The following is a 24,724-nucleotide window of genomic DNA, read 5'->3' as shown; positions in this document are numbered from 1 at the left end:
GCCTTTCAGCCTCGCTATGGCTCCTTGAACATTCACGAAGGTCGTGGTGGTGGCTGCGGCTCTCAGGAAAGAGGGCATTGTAGTTCATCCTTACCTGGACGATTGGTTGATCGGTGCAAGGTCGTACCAGGAGAGTCTGCAAGTCGCGGCTTGGATTGTCCAGTTTCTTCAGTCCCTTGAATCGATGGTAAATCCTTTCAAGAGTTGTTTAGTGCAGTCTCATCCTCAGATACCTTTAATCTCCTTCAGTACTTTTCAAGGGTGAGTGCTTCTCCCACAGAGCAGAATTGCCAAGCTTCAGGATCAGATTTGTACTCTCCTATGCAAACAGGTACTGTTCGAGAGACTATCTTCAGATCTTACACTCCATGGCAGCTATGGTAGAGGTAGTTCCTTGGGCCAGAGCGCACATGAGACCTCTACAGAAGTCTCTCTTGTCCCATTGGTCTCCGCAGACAGATTTGCGGACTGTAAAACTGCTGCTCAGAACTTTCGAGTATGGGAGTCTCTGTTGGTGGCTTTGGACACAAAATGTGACCAAGGCAGTTCTTTGGATCTGCCTCAGTGGATAATAGTAACAACCAATGGCAGTCTCAGGGGTTGGAGAGCTCACTGTATGGGGCATCTTGCTTAAGGCCTGTGGTCCCAGAAGGAATCATGTTGCTCGATCAATCTGCTGGAAACACGAGCAATTCGTTTGGCTCTGCAGGCTTTTCAGCATCTAGTCAGAAACAACCCCATGCGTGCTCTCTGACAATGCGATGGCAGTGGCATGTCAATCGGCAAGGAGGGACGAGGAATCTGAACAGGAAGAGGCTCTTCTCATTGTTTGGGCAGAGCATCATTTCTCAGGGCTGTCTGTGTCTCATGTAGCAGGGACAATGAATGTTCGAGCAGACTTTTAGTCAGTACACTCGGAGAATGGGAACTCGGTGTGGAAAAAAGTTCCAGCTGTTCTCAATTGCTGGGGTATTCCCATCATGGATCTGATGGCAACAAATCTAAATTTCAAGGTGACGCGATTCTTCAGTCGCAGGAAGGATCACAAAGCGGACGGCATAGATGCTGTTCTTCAGATTTGGCTGTCGGAGCTTCATGTGTTTCCTCCAAGGCCTCTTCTAGGGAAACTCGTTCAAAGGATTGAGGTGCACAAGGGGCTTGTAATCTTGGTAACGCTGGATTAGCTCACAGGCCTTGGTATGCTGATCTCGTGCGCCTTTCCTGTCACTTTCATTTTTTGGAGTTTTCTAGGGAATGAGTGGTTTTGTCATGTTCCATCTTTCCTTCCTAAGGTCCAGTTGAGATTTCATATGAACCAAACGGTAGTTTTGCCAGTATTAGGTTCTTTCTCCAGATCAGAAGACCAGTGGTGTTTGCATAATCTGGATGTCAGGAGAGTTCTGAAACAATATTTGCAATCTACAGAGGAGTTTAGATGATCAGATCATCTTTTTCTGCTGCTGAAGTTCCTGCAAACGGTTGGCAGTGTCTAAACCCACCATTTCTAGGTGGCTTAAGGAGATGATTGATTCTGCTTACCTTCTTTCCGGGAAACCTATTCTAGAGGGAGTAAAAGCCCACTCTACCGGGGGCAAGCAACGTCATGGGCTGAGCATTTTTTTGGTGCCTCCTTTGGAAATATGTAAAGCAGCAACATGGTCTTCCTTGTATTCTTTTTCAAAACATTACAGACTGGATGTTCAATGTCGTCAAGATGTGGTTTTGGGAGGCAAGTATGCTTACAGCGAGATTTAGGGTCCCTCCCATGAATGTACTGCTCTATAACTTACCATCAGTCACTTTCTGGGCTGGTCCGGAGAGAAGCTAAGGAAGGCAAAATTAGATCTTATCTGCTAGCTTGCTTTTCTTTAGTCCCTCTGGACCGGCCTGGATCCCTCCCTGTTAGGTCATTTTCAAGTACCTTATTTCCAGTTCTTTAAGACTAGGTTAGTTTACAGGTTCTTTAGTTTCTGGATTAGAGCTGCTTTGACTCTTTGTGATTTGTGACGAGTTTATTACAAAAAAAAAAAATGCAACTGGACAGCTACATGCCTTATCCTGTATGCTCACAGTGGCTGTTTGAGTTCTCTGCACAGAATTTGCTTTTTTTTTATTTTCTTGTTTCTCTCCTGTTTTGTAAAGATAGTACTGAATCCTCCTTTAGTTAGCCAGGACTCTTATTGGCTCTCTCGAGAATCAGAGTTCTTGGTTTCCACCTGCTGGAAGGCGTGCACAACCCATCAGTCACTTTCTGGGCCGGTCCAGAGGGACTAAAGGAAAGCAAATTAGCAGGTAAGACCTAATTTCTCCAACACTCCAGGCTTCCCTTTTCTCCATTTCACCTTAACCCCAGTCCAATTCAAAATAAATTATTATTATTATAAATCTCCAGCTCCTCATCTTGCACTCTTTCAAGATCTCTCTGTACTTATCCTCTTGCCAAACCTCTAACTCTCCCTCTTTCACCCCTTCCAGCTACCTGTCTTTCTTGACCATTCTTTTTCTATTTCTTGTTTCCTCTTAGCAATGGCCTGGATAAAATGGACTGCTTCCCAGTTTCTCGGTGGATGGGTTTTTTTTTTTTTAATTATTTTTTATTGTCACCAATGCGATACATAGGCACATCTACAATGTTTCAGGTAGTATCAAAAGCAGTTCCATACAGTAGATGGCCTGAGCAGCATCCAATAGTAAACAAAGATTTAACAACTTAGGTTTTGTAATGCCATAAACGTGTCGGCTTTTTTTAAAATACCCCCTATCCATTCATCTCATGCATCCCATTCCTTCTCACACCATTCGCTTCAAAAACACACCCTATTCCCTCCCATCCCATCCCCGCCACCTTCCCTCTTTACCCTAACTGCTGTAAACAATCTGTCCACACCTTCGAATATTGCTTGTTTATGGATTTTAGAGATTTGGCATAGATCCGGCTTTCATATTTGCCGACTTCCTGCATCCTGGTCTTCCAGGCTTCAATTGGTACACTCTCAGCGGAGGTCCAAAATTGCAAAATAGTCTTTTTGACTAGCAATAATGTCATATATATGAATCTCCTGTATGGTTGCGATAGGCCCTGTGTCAACAAAAGATTTTGATCTCCCAGTAGTAATGTTATATAGTCCCACTCTATCTGCTTGTGAGTGACCTGTTGTATTATTTGAAATGCCTCGTTCCAGATAGATAGGCTCGAGCACTCCAAAAAAGAGTGGAGAAAGGTACCCCCTCCCCGGCGGCATCTGTCGCATTGTCCATCCCCCCATAAATCCATAGCTGCCCCTTTAGCTTTGGTAATATAAGCTCTGTGCATTATTTTGTACTGCGTTTCCTGTAAATCTGCTGTCTTGACCATGGCATATAATGTGTTAAAAAGCCGATTAAATGTTTGAATTGTGTATTTCGTATTCAATTCCCTGTTCCACTGCTCTATCAACCGTTCCATCCCCCCTGTTGGAGTGTGCATTTGTAGTATCTTATACCATGTGGAGATGCTGTTTACTTTAAATGGAGTGCGAAGCAGAATCTTATCCAATAGGCCCCACGTCCACTTGTCCCCATATTTCCCTTTAAGGGAAGATTGATAATGCCTCACCTGTATATAATGCAGCAAGTTGTAGTTAGGGATATCCCATCTCTCTTTTATTTGATCAAAAGACTCTATATTATCCCCGCCCTCTACTAAAAGGTGACCCAGTATTCTACACCTGTTCTGTTGCCATTTAGTAAACATCGAGTATCCCATGCCCGCCGGGAAGTCCGCATTGCCCACAAGGCCCAAGAAGGGAGACGCGTCAGGTGATCGATCTTGATGTCCTCTCCACCAGACCCAGGCCCTCCTGAACGGTCTCAGGAAAGCCAATTTGCTCACTAATTGCGGATTCGTATTTGTCCGCATATGAATCAAGTTTACAAAAGACCACGGTCGACTCCAATCTTCCAACCCTCCGTGCGGCAAAAACCGGTAGTGATCTGCCAACCCTTCAAAGATAAACCGCATTAGCGCTGCAACATTATAAATGCGCAGGTCAGGTAATCCCAGACCCCCGGCCCCCTTGCTATATACTAATTTCTGGTGTCCTATCCTTGCTCCCTTCCCATGCCAAATAAAGGAGCGGATTATAGAGCGAAACAATCGCTCTTCTTTCTGTAGGAGCCAAATAGGAGCTACTTGTAGGGGATAAAGAACCTTGGGCAACATAACCATTTTCTGGAGGGCTATTCTCCCCATCAGGGACAACGGCAGGTCCTTCCAACGGGCACACAACTGCTTAATTTTTTCCACCGGGTCTATTACATTCTTGCGATAAAATGTCCTCGCGTTAGTGCTTAAGAAAATGCCTAGATACCGCATTGCTCCCTTGGCGAATGGAATCGGTAGTTCCTCTACTCCCGGGTCTCCAGGTTGCCCCGATAGGGAGAGTACTTCTGATTTGGAGCAATTTACCTGCAACCCTGACAGATCCCCAAATTCATCCACTATGGCCAAAGCCTTTGGCAAGTCCGTAGGGGCATGGGCCAAATACAATAAAATATCATCCACGAATAAGTTAAGTTTGAATTCCCTGTGCCCCACTCGCAGCCCTCGGATTGTCCCACTGCTCCTTATTTTAATTGCAAGTGGCTCTATTGCCAGGAGAAAGAGAAGGGGTGAGAAGGGGCACCCCTGCCGAGTGCCTCTGTGTAGAGCGAAGCTTTCTGTTAGTTTCCCATTAACTAACAACCTGGCTAGGGGATTTGTATAGAGAGCTTTAATCCACGATAAGTATGGCCCCGTTATCCCATACCTTTCCAGAACCCAGAATAGGTACCTCCAAGAAATGCTATTGAAAGCTTTTTCCATGTCCAATCCCACAATAGCTTTCTTTCCCCCACTCTCTCTGTATTCCTGTATGGTCACCATGGCCCGCATAATATTCATGGATGCATATCGCCCCAGTACGAATCCAACCTGATCTGCATGTATCAGGTGTGGAATTACTACATTCAATCGTTTGGCCATTATGGCCGCTAGCAATTTCACATCCTGGTTTAAAAGTGAAATTGGGCGATATGATCCTACCTGCGCCTTGTCTTTGCCCGGCTTTGGCAGTAATACCACATGGGCCATGTTGCTCTGAAATGCCAACCCCTCTCCTATGATTCCATTGAACCAGTCTCTCAGTGGTTCCGTAACAAGGTCCGCCAAGATACGGTAGTACTCTGGGCCGAACACGAGTCTTAGTCAGCTTCAAAGCTTTTATACCCTGTTTGATTTCCTGTCCCAAGATGGGTGTATTTAAAGCTTGTAGTTGATCCGCTGTAAGTTGTGGAATGTGTATTGCCTGTAAGAACCTCTCGCACACCTCAGGGTCGAACTCCCTAGCCTTATACAGGGAACTGTAGAATTGTACAAATTGCTGCATTATATGGGCCTCTTCAGTATATACCTTCCCCTCTGTATCTTTAATGGTAGTAATGATCTGCCGTTTACGGGGTGGTCTGACCATGTTAGCTAGTAATTTCCCTGCTTTGTTGCCCCATTTGTACAGCCTAAAGCGTTGAAAGTATATATCTCTCTCCGCCCTTTGGGTCAATATGTCATCAATTTGCTTCCGAATCTGCATTATCTGATTTTTATAAGTTACCGATAAGGACCCCGTGTGGGCTCTCCGTAGCTGGTGATATTCTTTAGATAGCTTTAAGAGATCGGCCTCCCTTTTTCTCCTTTGCCCTGCTATATATGCTATGATGTCACCTCGTAATACTGCCTTCGAGGCCTCCCAATATGTGCCCGCGTCCACCCCTGATGTCTGATTGTGTCTCTGATATTCGAGCCACCTGTTTCTCAGAAACCCGTGAAACTCTCTATTATTATATAGAGTTGGAGAAAATCTCCACACCCTTTCTTCTGGTTCTGACGCAAATGAAATATTCAGAGTAACTGTGGAGTGATCGCTCAGTGTCGTGTCTAAAATGCTTACTTTAGATAATCTGTGCAACCAGGAAGTAGTAACTAGCATATAATCCAGCCTAGAGTACACATTATGCGGGTGTAAGTAAAACGTATATTCTTGATCATGTGGGTGCAACAGACACCAAATATCTACAAGTCCTAGCTGAGAGGCCACAAAGTTCACCCCTTTGTTCTCCCACGTCCCTCCTCGAAGTCTTGGGGGTTTACAATCAATGGAGGGGTCTGCCACTACATTGAAGTCTCCCCCCATCACTACCAAGCAATCCGGAAAGGTCACTACTTTGGCCACAATGTCTGAGAAGAACTTGGGAGAATAGGTATTTGGCCCATAAATATTGCACAAGAGTATGTGTTGTCCCCACAGTTCGCCCAGGATGAGCACATACCTCCCCTCTCTGTCCTGAATTACTTTGTGAGTGTTAAAGGGTATATCTTTGTGTATTAGCACAGCCACTCCCCTTTGCCTGGAATTGAATGATGAGTATTCCACCTCCCCCACCCAGCTCCTTCGTAGTTTTTGGTGTTCTATCGCTGACAGGTGGGTCTCTTGCAGGAAGGCAATATCTGCTCCCTCCTTCCGCAACCAGGAAAGCAATTTAGTTCTCTTAACTGGTGAATGCATGCCATCTACATTGAGAGTAATTAGCTTTAAATTAACCATGATCCAGATATATGTGATCAGTAACATAGATTTGAGTGTTATACGTCCCGCCAGCCTCCCAGCCTGACCAGCGAGCGTCTACCTGTGTCTTTTCAATGGAACAGACTGTCACAGATGTTATACTTATCTTATTCCCATCCCTCCCCCTCCTAGCCCCCCTCCCTCCCTCCTCCCTCCCACTCCACACATACATCCATCTCATCCACACCCCTCACCCGCTGCATCCAGACCCCTTCCCCTTCCTCCCGTTTTCCCCCCGTTCCTTCCCCTTATTCAATCCCCTCCCTTCTATATCTCCCATCCTTCTCCTACCCGATACCCGCAGAACATCAAGTGCCTCCCCGGGAGTTCCCCTTAACAAGAGTGTTATAACATTAAACTGACCATAACTTGGGGTTCTAATAATGCAGCTTAAACCCATTCCTATTACATCTACAGAACTAACCCCTCCCTCCATATGCCTATAACCGAAATAGAACATCTCAAAAGATCTAACATAAACCAAAACAGGTTCCCCACTTCTTACACCACTTCCCTCTCCTTGTTGCATCTGATGCTTACAGTTCAGTGCCACCGAGTAGCATGTCCGATTACTCAGATCTCTGATTAATCCCAGTAGTTTTATAGGAGCACATGCGGTTGCTTGTAATTAAAGTTTCCGGTACCACTGCCGTACCGATTCACTTCAGTCACGGATCTTGTTCCTCCCCACGAGCTCCGTTCTCGTTGATTTTCTCCATTAGCGCTTTTGCTTCTCCCGGGTCGCTGGCGTACATCACCCGATTTTCATGCCAGACCTTCAGTTTTGCCGGATATAGAAGGGCAAACTTGACTCCTTTTTTGTGCAAGTCTGTACACGTGGGCGCCATAGCTTTTCTTAGCAATGCCACTTTCGTGGAGTAGTCATTAAAGAGAAGCAATCTGTGGCCTTCATATGTCAGTGTTTTCTTTGCGCGAGAGGCCCTCAGTAGCTCTTCTTTCACCTGCCAGTTGGTAAAATGGCCGATTACCGTTCGAGCTCTGGCATTCCTTTCAGCTCACGCCCCTATCCGGTGTGCCCTGTCGCAGCATGCTTTAGTTTTGTCCATTACAATGCCCAGCTGATCCGGGAGCCAAGATTCAAACAAATTACATAGTTGTTTGTCCGGTACCTCCTCGGGAAGCCCAACAATTCGCAAATTATTTCTCCTTGCTCTGTTTTCTTGCTCTTCCATGCGGTCTCGTAGGTCTCCTGTTTCCTTTTGGAGCGTTGAAATTTGGGCCGCCATACTCCGCATATCATCCTCTCCCGATGCTATCCTTTTCTCCACCTCGGCAATGCGATGGGCTTGTGCATCAAATTTGCCATTGATTTCATCCACCGCTGTTTGTAATTTGCCCAGCCGGTTCTCTAGAGCCTCCGACACCGAGCGCGTGATTTCCTCGATCCACTCTCTTGTATGCGTGTCAGGCTCGCTCCGCGCTCGCTGTGGCGGGGACTCCGCCATTTTCTTTTGCGCCGAGGCGTCCAAAGCTTTAGCTCCCCGCTGCGGCTTTATTGGCATACCTCAAGGATTCCGCTCGGAATTATGGCGTTCTCCGGGCTCTTTTCCTTGTTTGATCGCTCCTCACCCTCAAAGGTCAGTTTGAATCAATCAATATAGCTATTTATAGCTGATTTTAGCCGATCTCCCGAGGAGCCACTCTCCCCCACGTCCTCTCAGGCAGCAGGCATCACGTGACCCCCCCCCGGTGGATGGGTTTTATGGATCAAAACCATAAAATCTCCTCTTCCTGCTCATATCTTGGTTCATGGAACAAATTTGCACATGATTTGTAGCAGACCTCCAAAGCTCCAGGGAACCACTAGCACAAAAACAAACAAGGTCATGGTTGTGGGGGGGTGTTTATGTTTTCATCTGCAAAGACTGAAACATTAACACACAACCAGATGCTGAAGTGCTCCCCTGAAGAGGCTAACCCCACTCCCACCCCAGTATTTGAAATATGCATGGTCCATAATTTAGTGCATAAATGGAGCTTCTAATTCTTTCCCGTACGGCATAGGAGCCTGAGCTGGTCCTATTTCCATGATTCATGCTTTGAGTTTCGGACATCCTTTTGCCCAACTATTTCGCAAGCGGTAGGAGATGAAAATGCACAATAAATTATATTTAAGGTGAGAACTTCAACCTTTATAAACAGTTGAGAGGCTCATAGGTTGAGAGAATTCTCACAACAGAAATCGTCAGCTTGCTACAGAGAAAAAGGAGACAGCAACAGAGGAAACCAGCAAAGGGGAACGTGCAATTAGTGGGCACCAAGTTAGTTTTTACATTATATGCAACTTGACACTAGATAACTGTATCCAATTCCACTCCCCAGCAGTCAGAACTTGAGGAATATAGGCATGCAACATAGTGATATCTCCTAGGAAGCTTTTTGGTTTGGGATTTTTTTTGAGCCCAAAGCAGCAGAAGGCTGGGTGAGACTATTGCAGGGGAAGAAAAAGGTGGCTGATGCAGGGGGGCAGGGGTTGGAGAAAGGATGGTGATAAGCATGGAAAATGCCACTTTGCAACCCTACAGTTTTCCTCTTGGTCCCAATTACATGCCTACAAGCAGTAGCCAGAAATACTTTTAAGCAGGGTATTAGAACAACACACATTATCTAAGGCTGTCTTGACTCTCAAAGACAGGAAGCCATCATGATTACAATCCGTGCACATGTGCTTAACAGAAAAGCGATAAATGTGGCTCAGATAAAGAATCCAGAATCTTACTTAGAAGGTGCTGTATACAGAGCATGGGCAAATGTGCACCAAAGACCTTGAAACGGTGGTCCAGTCATTGATTCTAAGTCTCTTACACTACTGTTATGCCCTATATCAGGGCACAACTGTGGAGTCTTTGAAATATATCCAGTTGTTCATTGTTATAAAGTTCTGCAACTAAATTTACTCTTTGTGGGATGAAAGACCAAGATTCTCTTACTGGCTAAACGTCACTGGCTTCCAAGTGAGACTTAAGATTGTGCTTTTATGTTTGGGTGCCTATATAGGGGGCACCCAAACCATCCATAAAATCTCTTGTTTGAACATACATCCACTTGAATGTTTCACTATTGTCAGATTTATTTGTAATCAGATTTAAAACTACTTATTGCTATGCTGCTAGCTTGCTAGTATTGTCTTTAGAAATATACTTCCATTAAGCTCTCATGCACAAAATAACTTTAAGTAAAGGGAGGTGTATTCTGGTTCTATAGCAGGGGTTCTCAACCCAATCTTTGGGACACACCCAGCCAGTCATATTTTCAGGATATCCACAGTGAATTTACATGATCGATTTGCATTCAATGGAGGCAGTGTATGCAAATCTATCTCATGCATATTCATTGTGTGTATCCTGAAAACCTGCTTGGCTTGATGTGTCCCAATCACTGGATTGAGAACCCCTGTTGTATAGGAAATGATTATACAGTCTTTGCCTTCCTTGAATGTTTTACTGAATTTTCTGATTCTTAACAGAATTAAGAATGTTTAAGATGTTTTTATTAAGAGGCCCATCTAGATTTCATTCTGGTATGTAATGCAGTCTTTACAAGATATTGTTCTCTAAGTTATGTAGTAAGTTTGGACATTTTTGTGGAAGGTCTAGAAAGGTTTTAGGAGCAAGTTGTCATCCTGTTGGTTTCATGAACTTATTTTTCTCCAGTTTATAACCTCAGCAAACAAATGTCTCAAAATTCCCTTCTTTCCCTGTGTGATTGTTTAACTTTCCTGTATATAAATAGCGTTCCTTGTCATCAAGCAGATGAATCCATTATGAATGGGTTGTGTCCACCTACCAGCAGGGGGAGATAGAGAGCACTGAAAAACCATAGTGCCTCTTGGCCAGCTAGCTCCATCTGCCTCTCAGTATTCTCTATCTGCCCAGCAGGGTTGGACGCAGCTTATTCAGCTCCTTCAAAAATCTGCCTGGGGTGGCTCCTGGGCTTTTGCCAGTTGTAGCAGGGGTGTTGTGGCTATTGCAGCTTCACTTTAAAGGCACATAGGTTAGCCCTTTCCCTTCCTTACCCTTCCCCCTATGTGGATGCAGGCATATAGGGTTGCCCTGTCCCTGCCTTTCCCACACTCTTCTATGTGGATGCAGGCACATTGGTTCGTCCTTTCCCACTCTCCTGGACCTCCGGAGTGCCTCTGTAGCTGTTGCCTCTAACTTTCCTCACAGCGTTAAAAAAAAAAAAAAAAAAAAAAAAAAAAAACAACAAACGTGCTGGTTAGAGCTGCGATTCTGAGGCTTACTTCTGTCTGTGCAGCGTGACCAGAGCTCTGTGACTCGGTCTGGTGAGGTAAGAGAGTCTTGCAGCTCCTCCGGGGAGGGCTCGCGATCGGGACGTTTTTGGCGCGAATCCGCCATTTTGAAATTTCAGCTGTTTTCGGCGATAGCTGTGGCGGTTGTTAAGCGCTGTTCACGTTGTGGCAAGCGCAAATCCACAGCGGGGCTCTGTAAATCGTGCTCTTCAGACGTCAGGGCCGGCCCAAGCATGGCGAGCAAGGTTTCTTCCTGCTCGGTGGAGCTGGCAGCGGGCGCCATCTTGGATGCGCCGCATGGCTCGACCCCCGCAGGAGCGAAGGAGTCTGAGGCCGGAGGGGAGCCTCAGATGGAGGCTACCAGAGGAGCTGCTGACCCCGGATTGGAACCGGGAGGCCAAGGTGAGCCTTTCTCCCCTGAGTTTGTGTTGCTTTTACATAAAGCGTTCATGTTAAAAAGAGCTCTGCCGCAGATGTCTGACTGCGTTGCTACTTGGTTCCCCTCCAGTGGAGACCGGCCTGGTATTGCCGTCAGGCGTTTTTTCCCCAGACAGTTGGCCGCAAGACAAGCACAGAAGGGTAAATTTCCCTTCAGAGAGTGGCGCACCCCCACCCCGTGGTCGAGCTGTGGGGATTCTGAGGGGTCTGGCAGGCCTTCGTGGTCCGAAGATCCAGAGGAAGGTGTAGTATTGCCACTGGATTCAGATGATCCCACTTCGGTTAGGATTTTCCACCGCGAGGTTTCTTAGAGGGGTGCTTCGGCTCCGTCCTCCCGTGTGGGCTCCATGTCTGGCCTGGAGCCTGGGGTTAGTTTTAAAGGCCCTTCAGTGTTCGCCCTTCGAGCCACTTAGGCGAGCTTCGGAGAAGGATGTGACTCTAAAGACTTTTTGGTGGCCATTACATCGGCGAGACGGGTGTCTGAGCTCCAGGCGCTGTCCTGTCGAGACCCATTTCTGCAATTCTCAGAGTCCGGAGTAGGTACGTACTGTGCCTTTCCTTCCTGCCTAAGGTGGTTTCAGCGTTTCACTTAAACCAGCCTATTTATCTGCCCTCCTTTCCAGAATCTTTTGGGCAGTTGCACTTTCTGGATGTGCGCAGGGCTCTGTTGTAGTATCTGCAGATGTCTAATGCTTTCAGGACCTCTGATCACCTTTTTGTATTGTTGTCAGGACCTCGCAGAGGGTCTCCAGCGTCTAAAGCCACTATAGCCCGTTGGCTTAAGGAAGCTATTTTTTCTGCTATCTGGTTGGCCTCTGCCTGACGCCTTTAAGGCACATTCCACAAGAGCAATTTCTTCCTCTTGGGCTGAGACGGGAGCACTCTCTCTTTGAGATATGTAGTGCAGTTACTTGGGCTTCTAAGCTCTCTTTTGCCCGACATTACAGGCTGGATGTGGCTGCCAGGAGGGACACGCTTTTTGGAGCACAAGTGCTTGCGCATCGTGTGGTTTATTCCTGCCCTATTTAGGGATTGCTTTGATACATCCCATTCGTAATGGATTCATCTGCTGCTGATGACAAGGAAGGGAAAATTAGGTTCTTACCTTGGTAATTTTCTTTCCTTTAGTCACAGCAGATGAATCCATGATCCCTCCCTGATTGACTCTGTTTTGGGTTCAGTTTTTCCTGCAGACATGTTCCCTCATTGGGAGAAGTTGGAAAACAGTCTTCAGGATTTCTGTTCTGCTACAGGAGGTTGAGTTCGTTCTTCCTTTGTGTTATTGCTCCTGTTCTGGGGCGTTCGTTCGCTGTGAGGAAAGTTCATGTTATGCTACTTTGCGGTTTAACACTGTTTTGGAAGCTTCAAAATACTGAGAGGCAGATGGAGCTAGCTGTCCTAGAGGCACTATGGTTTTCAGTGTTCTCTATCTCCCCCTGCTGGTAGGTGGACACAACCCATTCGTAATGGATTCATCTGCTGTGACTAAGGGAAAGAAAATTACCAAGGTAAGAACCTAATTTTCCTTTAGCACACAGTTGTGTATGTGAGTGTGTGAAAGATGATACAGCACAATGGTAAAAAAAAAAAAAAACAAACCAATGCCAAAGTACCCCCTTTGCAAAAACCAACCATGGAGAAACAGAACAAAAATGTAAGCCACATTGAGCCTGCAAATAGGTGGGAAAATGTGGGATACAAATGCTACAAATAAATAAATAAAAGGGAATGACCAGAGAAGTACCAACCAAGGGAAGCTTATTAAAAAAAAATCACATTAAAAGACATACAGTCCATAGAGATCTATAAAATCTTTTAAAATATCAAGACTCAACACAGTCCTGCGTTTTGGCATGCAGTGAACCTGCCTCAGGAGTCTTAGCTTCAATTGGACTTGTAAATCCCTTGTACTGTTTACAAACAGATATAAATACACCACCATCAACTGATATGCAAACTGAGCACTTAGTTTTAGCAGCAAAACCCAAAAAGCTCAGTTTGCACATCAGCTGATGGTGTTGTGTTTATACCTGTTTCTAAACAGTACAGTACAAGGGATTTACAAGTCCAGTTGCAGTTGACTGTTGAGACAGGTGTGCCAGAATGCAGGACTGCGTAGAGTCTTGATATTATATTTTTAATAGATTTTATAGATCTCTATGGACTGTCTTTTTATAGGATTTTTCCCTTGGTTGGTACTTCTCTGGTTGTTCCCCTTTTTGTTCTGTTTGTCCACAGCACATTAGTCTGCAAGGAGGATTTGATGTCAGCAGTGATGATAGAAACTGACAGCTAAGTTCTGTAGCATATTACATGACAACAAAAATTACTAAATATACACAGGAGAGGTAAGAGTCCTTGTCTAGGTAGGTCTTTAAAGCAGAAAGGTTTCCCCAAATGTTGTTCCTTGTGTCCTTTGAGAGACAGGGAATTATGTATTTTAGAAGCTTGATTTTTTTCCCCTCCTGTATAATTGGTCATAAAATCCTTCTTCCTTCCTATGGAATGTATGAGAGAATAGCTTTTGATTGTTAAATGGCAGACTTGGGAGTTCAACCTCAAACCTGGAGAGAGCAGGTCCAATATGCACTGTGAAATTGGAGCCAGAGAAAACAAAACTATTTCTTATAGTGGCATGCAAATGACATTTCACTTACAGACCAGGGGAGAATGGAGGGTTGGAAAAAATTATATATAAATAGCAGAACATTATCTAGTAACATAGTATGCGATGGCAGATAAAGATCTGAATGGTCCATCCAGTCTGCACAAGAGTCATATTCATTAGTGTAAATTTCAGTCCAATGAATGTTGGTCATGTATTTAAACTTATTTGGGACCCAATGACTTTGTATCACTGTAGCGAGTTGGTTCTTTAAAAAAAAAAAAATCTAGTTGTCTAGATTGTAAGATGTTTAGATGGGTAATCAGTGTGAATGTGCTGGACTGTGGTTTGTTCTTTTCTGTACCACAGGTCCACAACCTGAGCGGTTTAGGCCTTAAAGTTTCAGGTATAAGGCGTTGGAAGGAATGACAAAGTACTGGGAGCAGTATATATTTTTGACAAGTGTTTTTGTAGTTTGGGTGACTGCAGGGCCGGTCCAACCCAGTAAGCGAGGTAAGCATGGCAGGAGGGCGCCGACCTCTGGAGGGCACCGCCGCACCATGTTGACCCTTGCCGCTTACCTCAGCTCCTGGACCCCGACAGCAGCGCTTCCTTCGGTTTCCTGCTCCGGTACCCACGCCGCCCTAGGGCATTTAAATCTTATATTTAAATTTACCTCCGACATCGCAGCAGCTGCGCAGCATCAGTGAAAGTACCACTGCCCGACGTCTCTAGTTTTCCCTTCGCTCGTCATTCCCTTCTCAGTGTCCCGCCCTCGCAAGGAAATGAAATCAGAAGAAGGTGGGACACTGAGGGAACGAACGAGCAAAGGGAAGGCTGGGAGACGTCGGCAGCAGCGCTTTCACTGACGCTGCGCAGCTGCTGCAACATCGGAGGTGAATTTAAACACAAGATTTAAACCAGAGAAGAGGGTGGGCAGGTGGACATGGGAGCGGGAGGTCAGGGGAGAGAGGAGCATTGATCGATGGACGATGGGAGGGCAGGGCCCAGGGAGACAGGAACAATTGCTGGACATGGAGGGGAGGGAGGAGAATTGCTGGATATGGATGGATGGAGGAGTGAAGGGGAGAGAGGAGCATCGATGGACAAAGATGGACATGGATTGGAGGGCAGGGCCCAGGGAGACAGGATAATTTGCTAGACATGGAGGGGAGGGAGGAGAATTGCTGGATATGGATGGAGGGAAGGGGAGAGATGAGCATCGATGGACAAGGATGGACATGGATGGGAGGACAGGGCCCAGGGAGAGAGGAGAAATTGCTGGACATGGAGGGGAGGGCAGGGGAGAACGAGGAGAATTGCTGGATTTGGATGGATAAATGGAGGGGGGCAGCCGGGGAGAGGAGAATTGCTGGATATGGATGGAGGGCAGGGGAGTTGCTGGACATGGGTGGATGGAGGGGAGGGCAGGGAGAAAATTGTTGGACATAGATGGAGGGGAGGGAAGGGAAGACAGGTGTAATATTTTCAATGATGCCATGGCTAGTAAAAGGGGTGTGACTACTGTAGGGGCGGAGCCATAGTGATCCCGCCCCTGGATGGGTAGGGGCGCCGACTAATAGGCTGCAGGAGGGTGCCAGAAACCCTAGGACCGGCCCTGGGTGACTGACTGCATGTTGTGATCTGTATACACACTACTTATGCTGTTTCTTGGGCATTGTTTGCATTAAAGGAGGCAGCAGAACAACAAACTGGAAATGTCCAAGAGCTTTTTCTTGTATTGTCCTGCAAATGTTTTACAAAAAGTGCTAATTCAGTGTTCCGGAAGTATAACTGCAGCTGCTCTGAAGTTATCTACCAGCCCACAACTTGGCCCCACTTAAGTTTGTGTACAAAATCCAGACTGCATCAGGGAGCTACATCCTGTGGTAATTTCACTTCCATTTGGAGAACTTTCCCATACTTGACTACTGATTAGAAATAAATTGCTTGCACAAAAAGCAAAACTGGACTCCCTGCCCCAAGTTTGAGTAATGCACGGCAAGGATGTTTTAAGTGTATGATTTAGTGCTGTGCCAGGAAACTCTACTCTGACTTAACTGGTTTTGCTTTCTGGAATGTTTTAACCTGTGTAACATGGTTCAGTTATGTAAACACTGAATACTATGGGCAGCAAAGAGCACCACACCAGAAACATGTTTTGAAACCATGTTTTGCTTTTTCCAACTTTTATGCTAAATGTGGTACACTGGTTTTAAGGCATTCTTACTACTACTAATCATTTATATAGCACTACTAGATGTACACAGCACTGTATACATTATATGCAGGCACGTTCTCTGTTCATAGAGGGCTTACAATCTGAGGACCCTGTTTACTAAGCCGCATTGTAGGCGAGCTAGCGGTTTTAGCTCGTGCTAAAAATTAGCGCTAGTGCTAGAGACACCCATATGTTCTTGTTGGTGTCTTTAGTGTTAGCGCACGCACCATAGTAAACAGGGCCCGAAGTTTTTGTAACTGGGGCAATGGAGGGTTAAGTGAGTTGCCCAAGGTCATAAGGAGCTGTAGTGGGAATCAAACCCAGGTCACCAGAATCGAAGCCCGCTACGCAAACCGTTAGACCACGTTCTTGTTGGCACCGTTGCGTTCTGCTGCCTTTGTTACTGACTGGTTAGTGCCTGTGACCTTCTTTTTTTTTTTTTTTTTTTTCAGTTGTGTAGTCTGCATGTTGACACTGCAGTTTAAAGCTCTAAATAAACCCATCAAAGGCTTCCTTCTGAAATTATGCAGACACTGCCCTACTTTCAGCAGAAAGAAAATGTTTCAAGTAGCTGTCAGTTGAGCGAATGCTGTCTGGAGCTGGTGAGCCAAGAGAGAAATGGTAGTTCATGCCATTAATCCTTGCACTATATTTTATAGTGCTTCTGCCAAGTTTTGAGTCTTGTCTGGAAAGGAAAACATGCATTGTAAATTTCTGCTGCTTTTCCTGTGGTAGGAAGGAAAAACTACAGCCCAGCATTTTTTTTTTTTTTTATTGTAGTAAAGCTCATGAATTGAGCAGGCAAAGGTTGATGATTTCTCGATTTATTGCTGAAAGTTGCAATCTTGTGTTTCCTGATGGATGCACATGAGGAAATGTGAGATCATTGTTACTGTGCCATGTACATGCATGTACCAAAGCACTCAGGCCTCTTTCTCCTAGGCATTACATTCCTCCAGTAGAAAAATGTGTATATCAGAGATATGGTAACAGACAAAAGGAGCTGAATTAGTGCAAAGTGTGGAACTTGTGAAGTGGCACATTTTTCAAGCTTGTATTCTGCTAGCAGCAAATCTGTAGACGCCTATCTTATAGAGAAGCTCTGGGTTCAGATTTTGGAACATCATACTGTCAATTGTATTCTGGAAATTTCTGCTGGATGTCTCCTTGAAAAATTGTTGCCTGACCTAGTTGGCTATCATGAGATTTTATACCAAAACCTGAGAAACCAGGCTTGTAGCCTACTAATGGTTAAGTTATTCATGGGTGCTAATACTGTTAATATCTGGTGTTTTACTATATGTCCTATTTTATGCAGTGGGACCTAATTACTAATAATGCATGATAATGGCATTTATTATTTTGGATTTATTTGCTGCCTTTTTCTAGAAACTCATGTTAGTAATGGGGAAAGTTTTCCTTCCCTTCTACACTATCCTGAAAACTGGCAAAGTATATAGGAAATTAGTAAAGTGGATGCTTTGAGTTCTGAAAATGATGCTGAAAATACTTTTTATTGGGCATTATCTGTTCAGCAGTGCATTAGTCTTTGATGTACAAATTTTATTTAAATTTAAAGTGTGATTTAAATGAACACTGGAAAAAAAAATGCAGCAAGCCATTTATTTGAAGCACAGAGTGGGAATATCCAATTTTATGCAGCCAAAGAGTGTGATGAGACATTGGGTTCCCCCCCCCCCCCCCCCAGTTGTTTTAGCACTTCCTCTTACATTTTGCATATTGCCATTGTATTTTTGCAGCTTCCAGTTAAGGATAATTATAATTTCTAGCCATCTGAAAATTATGATTAAGGATTGTTTTCTTTTGACAATGGTGTATCTACCTTAATTCTTCCATTGAACTGAATTGGACCCAAGTCACTCTTTGACTGAATTGGAAATGCAGTGATAGTTTTGAATCTGTTGGTTCAGATGATAGTCACAGAGAGAGGCAATAACCAATTGCAAATGCAGAGAACAAACGGAGCAGTGGGCAGCTCAAACGTTTTATCAAAAGACATTCAAGGTAAAAAGGTTGTTACAGGTACATATATCTAGACTTCAAAAACAATTATTAAAACAGTCCAACTTGTTTTGGTGCCATAGCACCTGCAGTTTGGCACACTGCTGTATGCTGGGAAGGCCACTTTTCATTAGGGGCTCTTTTTAGTTCTGTATGACGGTACATGTATGATTTTCTGACTCGCAATAAATTTGACATTTGCCCTGATGCAGGAGCTGTGATGCCATAACATGTTGGGTTGTTTTAATGGTTGGTTCAAATGACTGTAACAGCTTTTGTTATGATGCATGCATTTGAAGCACTTGTAATAGTATGTTGATCTTTTTTTATTCTGCTCTGCATTGTGCTGATAGATTATTTTGCTGTTTCTCCTTGCAGTGTTCAAAACCAAAGCTACACACTTACTGTTCTGCTGTGCAAGAGATAAGGAAGTGCACACGTCTAGAAATGCCAGACAACCTAAACACATTCGTTCTTAAGGTACGCTTGTGCCACAGTTCTTGAGACGGTGCCTTGGTATGACCTGTGTGGAAAACAGGGGAAATAATCATTGAAGCCCCGAAGGTTCACAAGCTGATCTGATTTTAAGGATAATTAAATTGGTCAAATTTTAATTATATTCTTGAATCAGGGGTGTACCCAACTAATGCATGAGCCTGTCAGTCTCTGATCAAAGATAAGGTCTGAGTCACTGGTCTTCATTAATTTTTAAACTGGGGCCACTTTGGATTCTAATGAGCTGAAGGAGAACTACCAAGTATCTTCCCATGCGGGGCCATGACACTGCTGACCACTGTGTGTCAGACATCCATTCCCACCAGCCCACCTTCATGGGGGTATTCTTAAGGGTATGAGCATTTCCAAATACATTCTCTTTTGTCTATTGAGAAATGCCTTATCCTTGAAGCATGTGGCTTTCCCTCCATTCACTTTCCCCTTTCTGCCCTGATCCTGGATAGAAAGGCAGAGTAGAAGGGGAAAAATGATGGAGGACACAAATTGCCACCCTGGCTTTGCATTGAAAAATACTGAGATAAGGGCAATCCCTTGATCTTCTGGTTGAGATTGAATTTAGTTTAACACAGGGAAGGAAACACTTTTGGAAACTGGGAACTTCATCAAATTTTACATGCCCTATTTATTTATTTGGCTTTTGCTCACACCATTTTCAGTAGTAGCTCAAGGTGAGTTACATTCAGATACACTGGGTATTTCCATTACATTTCTTCCCACTGTTCCAGGACGAGTGGGTAGTCATGTCCATCGACAGGTGGAGATAGAAGATACTGAGGAACTGGGCTGGTAGCTGGGGATTATCTACTATGGCTCAGTTCTATATTCTCTATCTCCAGCAGGTGGATGGGCAGACTACTCTGTCTCTCGTCCTGAGGCCCTGTTCTCATGCTCCAGCTGGTTAGATGGTTCCCAGTAGAGCATGGTGGACCATGTTACCGACATACCTGGTGGTGCTGGATCCCTGTCGTGTGCTGTGCCAAGGGGGGATTTCTGCTTTTGTTTTTCTGTTTCTCTGGGGCCTATTCAGCACTTAACAACAACAACAAAAAATTAAGGCTGAGGGAAAGACAGAGGAAAAGAGGTGTCTCTGTGCTATAGAGGCCTGCCTTTGGCCATGGGAGCAGCGCCCAGTGCAGGGAGTTCCTTGCTCCCAAGCTTGTGGGTCGTGGGATGATTGGCTTTGGAACACGTGGTATGGAGGGATGCTAGTGGAGCTTTTCCCTGCTGGCGGTGCTTCTTGGCTCCTGCACACTTTTTTTGTTTTGTTTTGTTCTGCTCAGGTTGCAGAGAGCACTAGGCGTTCCAGTGTTACAAAAGAAAAAAATCTAAAACTGTTTTTGTCGGCGCGGATTTATAAACAAAAAACAAGGACTTTTTTTCTTTTCTTTTCTTAAGGACTTGCTCTCTGACTCAGTAAGTCAGCACATGGCTGCACCTGCAGAAAGCGTGAAGCACTGCATCTGCTACGGGGGCAGGTGCTCCTCATCGGGTCGCTTCATGGTGTGCAGGCCGGCTGCTCCCATGGGTGAGGGAAGCTCAGGGCTGGCTTCGGATTCTCAAATTGTGGGAGTTTCTGGGTACCAGGTCTCCCAGGGTGCGTCCAGATTGCTCCTCAGGAGGCAGGGGCTGCGGCCAGTTTGAATGTTGCTGCATGGGAGGTTTCCGCTCTAGTAGCAGAGACTACAGGAGGGCTGCAAAGGGACTGTGCAGGTCAAGGCCTGCCATTTTCCCCCCTGAGTTTGTACTCCTTGACCAGGCCTACCTGCTGAAGCAGAGCACTGGTGTTCAGTTGGGGTCTCAGATTCTGCATCAGGCAGAACCAGGGGGGGATGTCTTCCCCAGCTCCCAAGAGAGCCAGAACGGAGATTTTGGATGATCCTGCCAAGACTTGGTCTCAGGAGTCCACCACACTCAGAGGTAGCCCCGGTGTCCTCAGAGAGGCCCTCACTCGCAGAATCCCATCCAGAGAAGGGGATGACCCTTGGGTGCTGCATCTGTTTCACAGAGAGGAGCTGGGTTCCCTGATTTCTGAGACACTGGTGGCACTCTCTATTGAGGTTCCTGTGGGAGCCCCAGTGGGGGGGTCAGGCGAGAGACCTTATGAAGGGCCTCAGAGGACCCTCTAAAGCTTTTTCCATGCACTCGTATATTCAGAATCTCATCACCGGCCTTAAGGTTGGGAGGGCCATGGCATGTGTTCATCCTCTGGTGCCAGAAGAGAAGGATAGGTTCGGTGTGCCTTAGGTGGATTCCATGGTGATGGCGGTCACCAAAAAGACTAACTTGCTGGTGGAAGATTGCATTGCCCTGAAGGATCTGATAATTTTCTTTTCATTACTTCTTCACACTATTCCAGGAGCCCTGTCCCTGGACAGAGCTCCACACTGTACTGGTGGCCTGCTTTTCAGATCCGAGCCTTCGGGGGCTCTGGTTTTTTGTTACAGTCTGGTTCTATTGAGTTTTGCAGATGCTGAACTTCTGGTTTCTTTGTTCCTTGCTTTCAGACTGATACTGATGAACTGGGCTGATAGCTGGGGACTGTCTAGTATGGCTTAGTTCTGTATGCTCTATCTCCACCTGCTGGTTGATGGACATGACTACCCACTTGTCCTGGAATAGTACTAATGGAAAGAAAATTATCAGATAATTCCTAATTTCTCCTTCTCTGTCCCTGTGTGGTTCGTAATCTAATTTTGTACCTGATGCAACGGAGAGTTAAGTGACTTGCCCAAGATCACTAGGAGCAGCAGTTTTATGTGCCCTATCTCATCCCAACTCTTTCTCACTCTTTTGCATCTGTGCATACGCGTGCACCCATTTCTCTCACATGTATACACCCAGCTGATGTCCTGTCTCGCATTATTCAACCTTTCCTCAACATACTTAGCAATCATGCTTTCAGCAACTGATGTCTCCATCCCTCCCATTGCTGATTGAGCTGGCAGGAAGAGGAGAGCTTGGTTCTCAGTTTTGCTGTCCTGGGCCCAACCTGTGATTTAAACCACATAGGATGCTGTGGTTCAGAGTTCATCAGGCCCTAGACAATAGAGGATTATGATACCGCCTTATTATAGGAGAGGTGAGGGTAGATAGAAGAGGGGTTTCTGTTCAGAATCTTCCTCTTTAGACTGGTAGGATGGGTTCGACTGGGCTATCTTGGTCTGTCTCCTCGTCCGTCATCCTAGTTGGATACTGGGTGTCATTGACTCATCTTTGACTGGCGAGACTTTCTTCTTTCCTGTGTTTTGTTGATATTGTCCAGCAATTAAGAGTTTCCGAGGTATAAATACATCATATACTTTGCCTCTAGTTACTTAGACTCTTCTGTAAGCGTTCTCTTAGGCTTCTGCAGCTGGTGTCATAATTGTTGCAGTTGTCTGGGTCTTGCTGAGTCTGAGTAAGTGGACCTGACATTTCAGCCATTGTTCTGTAAGCCACAGCATGATGGCTGAAATGTCGGTTTCACTCCGATGCAGCAAGACCCGGACAACTTCAAAAATCACTTCTGTAAACATCAAAATGATCCTAAATGGATTTTATAAGCTCCGCTTTCACTTGCTTCCTTTACCAGAGATATTCACTGACTTTACGGGGCTAATTTTCTCTCCCTCATGTAAATTTTTCATGTGCAAGAATATATAAATTTCATGATTTGATTTTTAAATATGATCTGCTGCTCTGTTTTGAGTCTTTTAATGTGAGAGCTCAGTAAAACTTTTTTCTTCCCAGAAATAATTATTTACATGTGTAAAAACACCATGTTAAAACGCTCCCCTTACATGTGAATGTTATTTACTGTCTCCTTCACAACCCTAGTCCCATCCTTTTTAGGCACCAGTGAAAATGCTTGCAGGGCCTTTATTCTGAAATCCATGCAAGTGCTTAACCCCATGTAAGCATGTGTGTACACAGGTACATGTCCCCCAGATTTTCACAGGGAAACTGTGGGGTATAAATGAACCATAAATAAATAAATAAATAAATTGCCTGGAAGGAGCCTTCTGTTCATTCTTTGATGAGAGTGACACATTTTTAATGCATACATTGGTACAAATGATAATATATGTGTCTCTCCCATGATTTCTGACTTGGATATCCTTGCTAAATTAGAATCCAAATTTTCCTTATACAGAGGACCTGTGAGACTTTGGGGCTCATTTTCAAAGCACTTAGACTTACAAAGTTCCATAGATTACTATGGAACTTTGTAAGTCTAAGTGATTTGAAAATACACCTCCACATAACTTTAAGTCTTAAGTTCTTTGAAAATACGCCTCTGCTGTGTAAAAGGAAGCACCATGTGATTGTGTCTCTAGATTTATAAATGAGAAATGTTTGCACTCCAGAATACAAAATGTTTGTTAAAACCAAAAAAAAAAAATGTTTTTTTTTTTTTTTTTAAATAAAATACATGCATAAGTGTCTATCCTGTCTCTGTCCCTGCTCAGCCCTGAGGAATACCTACAATATAAGTAAGTGCTGTGTTTTCTGAGTACCTATTTTATGCATGATATATCTGGGCAGTTTTAAAGGTGTCTGCTGCAGCAGCATAGCCAGACCTCAGTTATTGGGTGGGCATGACCCACATTTCCTCTCTGCCTGCTACTCCCCCTCACCTTCGCTCGCACCCACACCATTAAAACTAAATACCTTGGCTGGCAGGGATTCCCCGGGCCCCCGCCAACTGAAGAATCCCACTCAGTCTCATCCTCACAGCTGTTTGCAGCTCATTTTCAGCTGTTGACACCAGCACTGCCCCATTCCAGGCTCCCTTGAATGCTCAGTTCAACCAGCATGCCCCATGCCCACATGCGCGGGGATGCCAATTGAACTGAGTATGGGGGGGGGGGGGGGGAGAGTGCAGGTGACAGCAGCTGAAAATGTGCTGCTGACTGCTCCAGGGATGAGAGTGACAGGAGAGGAAACTCTAGAGAGGACTCGTTAGCTGTCGGGGCCTGGGGATCCCCACCATCTACACTAATGATGTGTGTTGCCACTGGGTATGCCCTTGCCCACTTGGGCCCATCCTTGGCTGCGCCACAGGTCGGCTGGAGATTGTAGTCCTGTTCTACATGTTGCTTAAACTATCCTTCATTACCCATTGGGAGTGGGGGTGGGCTGTGATCAAAGTGAGGTACAAGTAAAAACAGGGGCAGCATTTCTCTGGAACAGGCAACTAAAAAATGCCTGCTTTTAGACAGTGATACCCGAAATCCTAGCTGAACTGCTGGCTCTTCAGACTTGGTGTTTCTGATATCTGGAACAAGTTTAAAGCATTATAAACAAGTTACTTTTTAATTCTGAGAAAAAAAAGCATGCATTGTTTTTTGTTCTGTCTTGCTGAAACTATTACTTTTGAAACCACACACAAGTTCTTCTGTTGTCATGGGTGCTCTTTCTGATAACTTCCTTTTTTAAAGTTTTACAAGCTTGCTGGGGTATTTTTTTTTTTGTTTGCTTGTTTCATGCTAGTGACCTTCCTGCACAAAAAGTTCATTTCTACTTTTAAAGTTGCTATGATGGGATGTGGCCTCTACATTACTCTAAAATATTTTACTTATGCAAACAAGAGTAATACTTTGGATAGTGGAGATGGTGGGTTCATCTCCCAGAATAAATGGAGGCAGAAAATATAAATGATGCACGTTTATTCAGGAAGTTAAGACAACATATGTTGGTTACAGATGCACAAGAACCCACCTTTTGGGTAGTTGAAGGTACAATCATTGGTCTAACGCAGGGTTGGGAAATCACTGTCCTCAAAGTTTACAACCCAGTCTGGTTTTCAGGATTTCCATAATGATTATGCATGAGATTGGTTTACATGTACTGCTTCCATTGTATACAAATAAATCTCATGCATATTCAATGTGGAAATCTTGAAATACCTACTCGGTTGTGGTCCTTGAGGATCAAGGTTGCCCACCCCTGGTCGAACATCTCTCTTCTATTTGTGCCTTCTCCTTTTGTGGTGATGGTAGTGACAAGAGATTTAAGCTCATGGACCTTCT

General features: G+C 44.9%; 1 protein-coding gene across 2 annotated transcripts in view; it reads left to right on the top strand.

Moving 5' to 3' along the window:
* The window catches only part of SH2B3 (SH2B adaptor protein 3), a 328,562-nt gene that overhangs the window by 244,480 nt on the left and 59,358 nt on the right, over positions 1-24,724 (top strand). For both annotated transcript variants that reach the window (XM_030217335.1, XM_030217334.1), the window contains exon 3: positions 18,576-18,677. In XM_030217335.1, coding sequence (XP_030073195.1) covers positions 18,576-18,677 — 102 coding nt within the window. The remainder of the gene's footprint in view (positions 1-18,575; positions 18,678-24,724) is intronic.

The sequence above is a fragment of the Microcaecilia unicolor genome, chromosome 11 (assembly GCF_901765095.1).
Source record: "Microcaecilia unicolor chromosome 11, aMicUni1.1, whole genome shotgun sequence".
NCBI lineage: Eukaryota > Metazoa > Chordata > Amphibia > Gymnophiona > Siphonopidae > Microcaecilia > Microcaecilia unicolor.
This window is presented reverse-complemented; position numbering and strand designations above follow the sequence as displayed.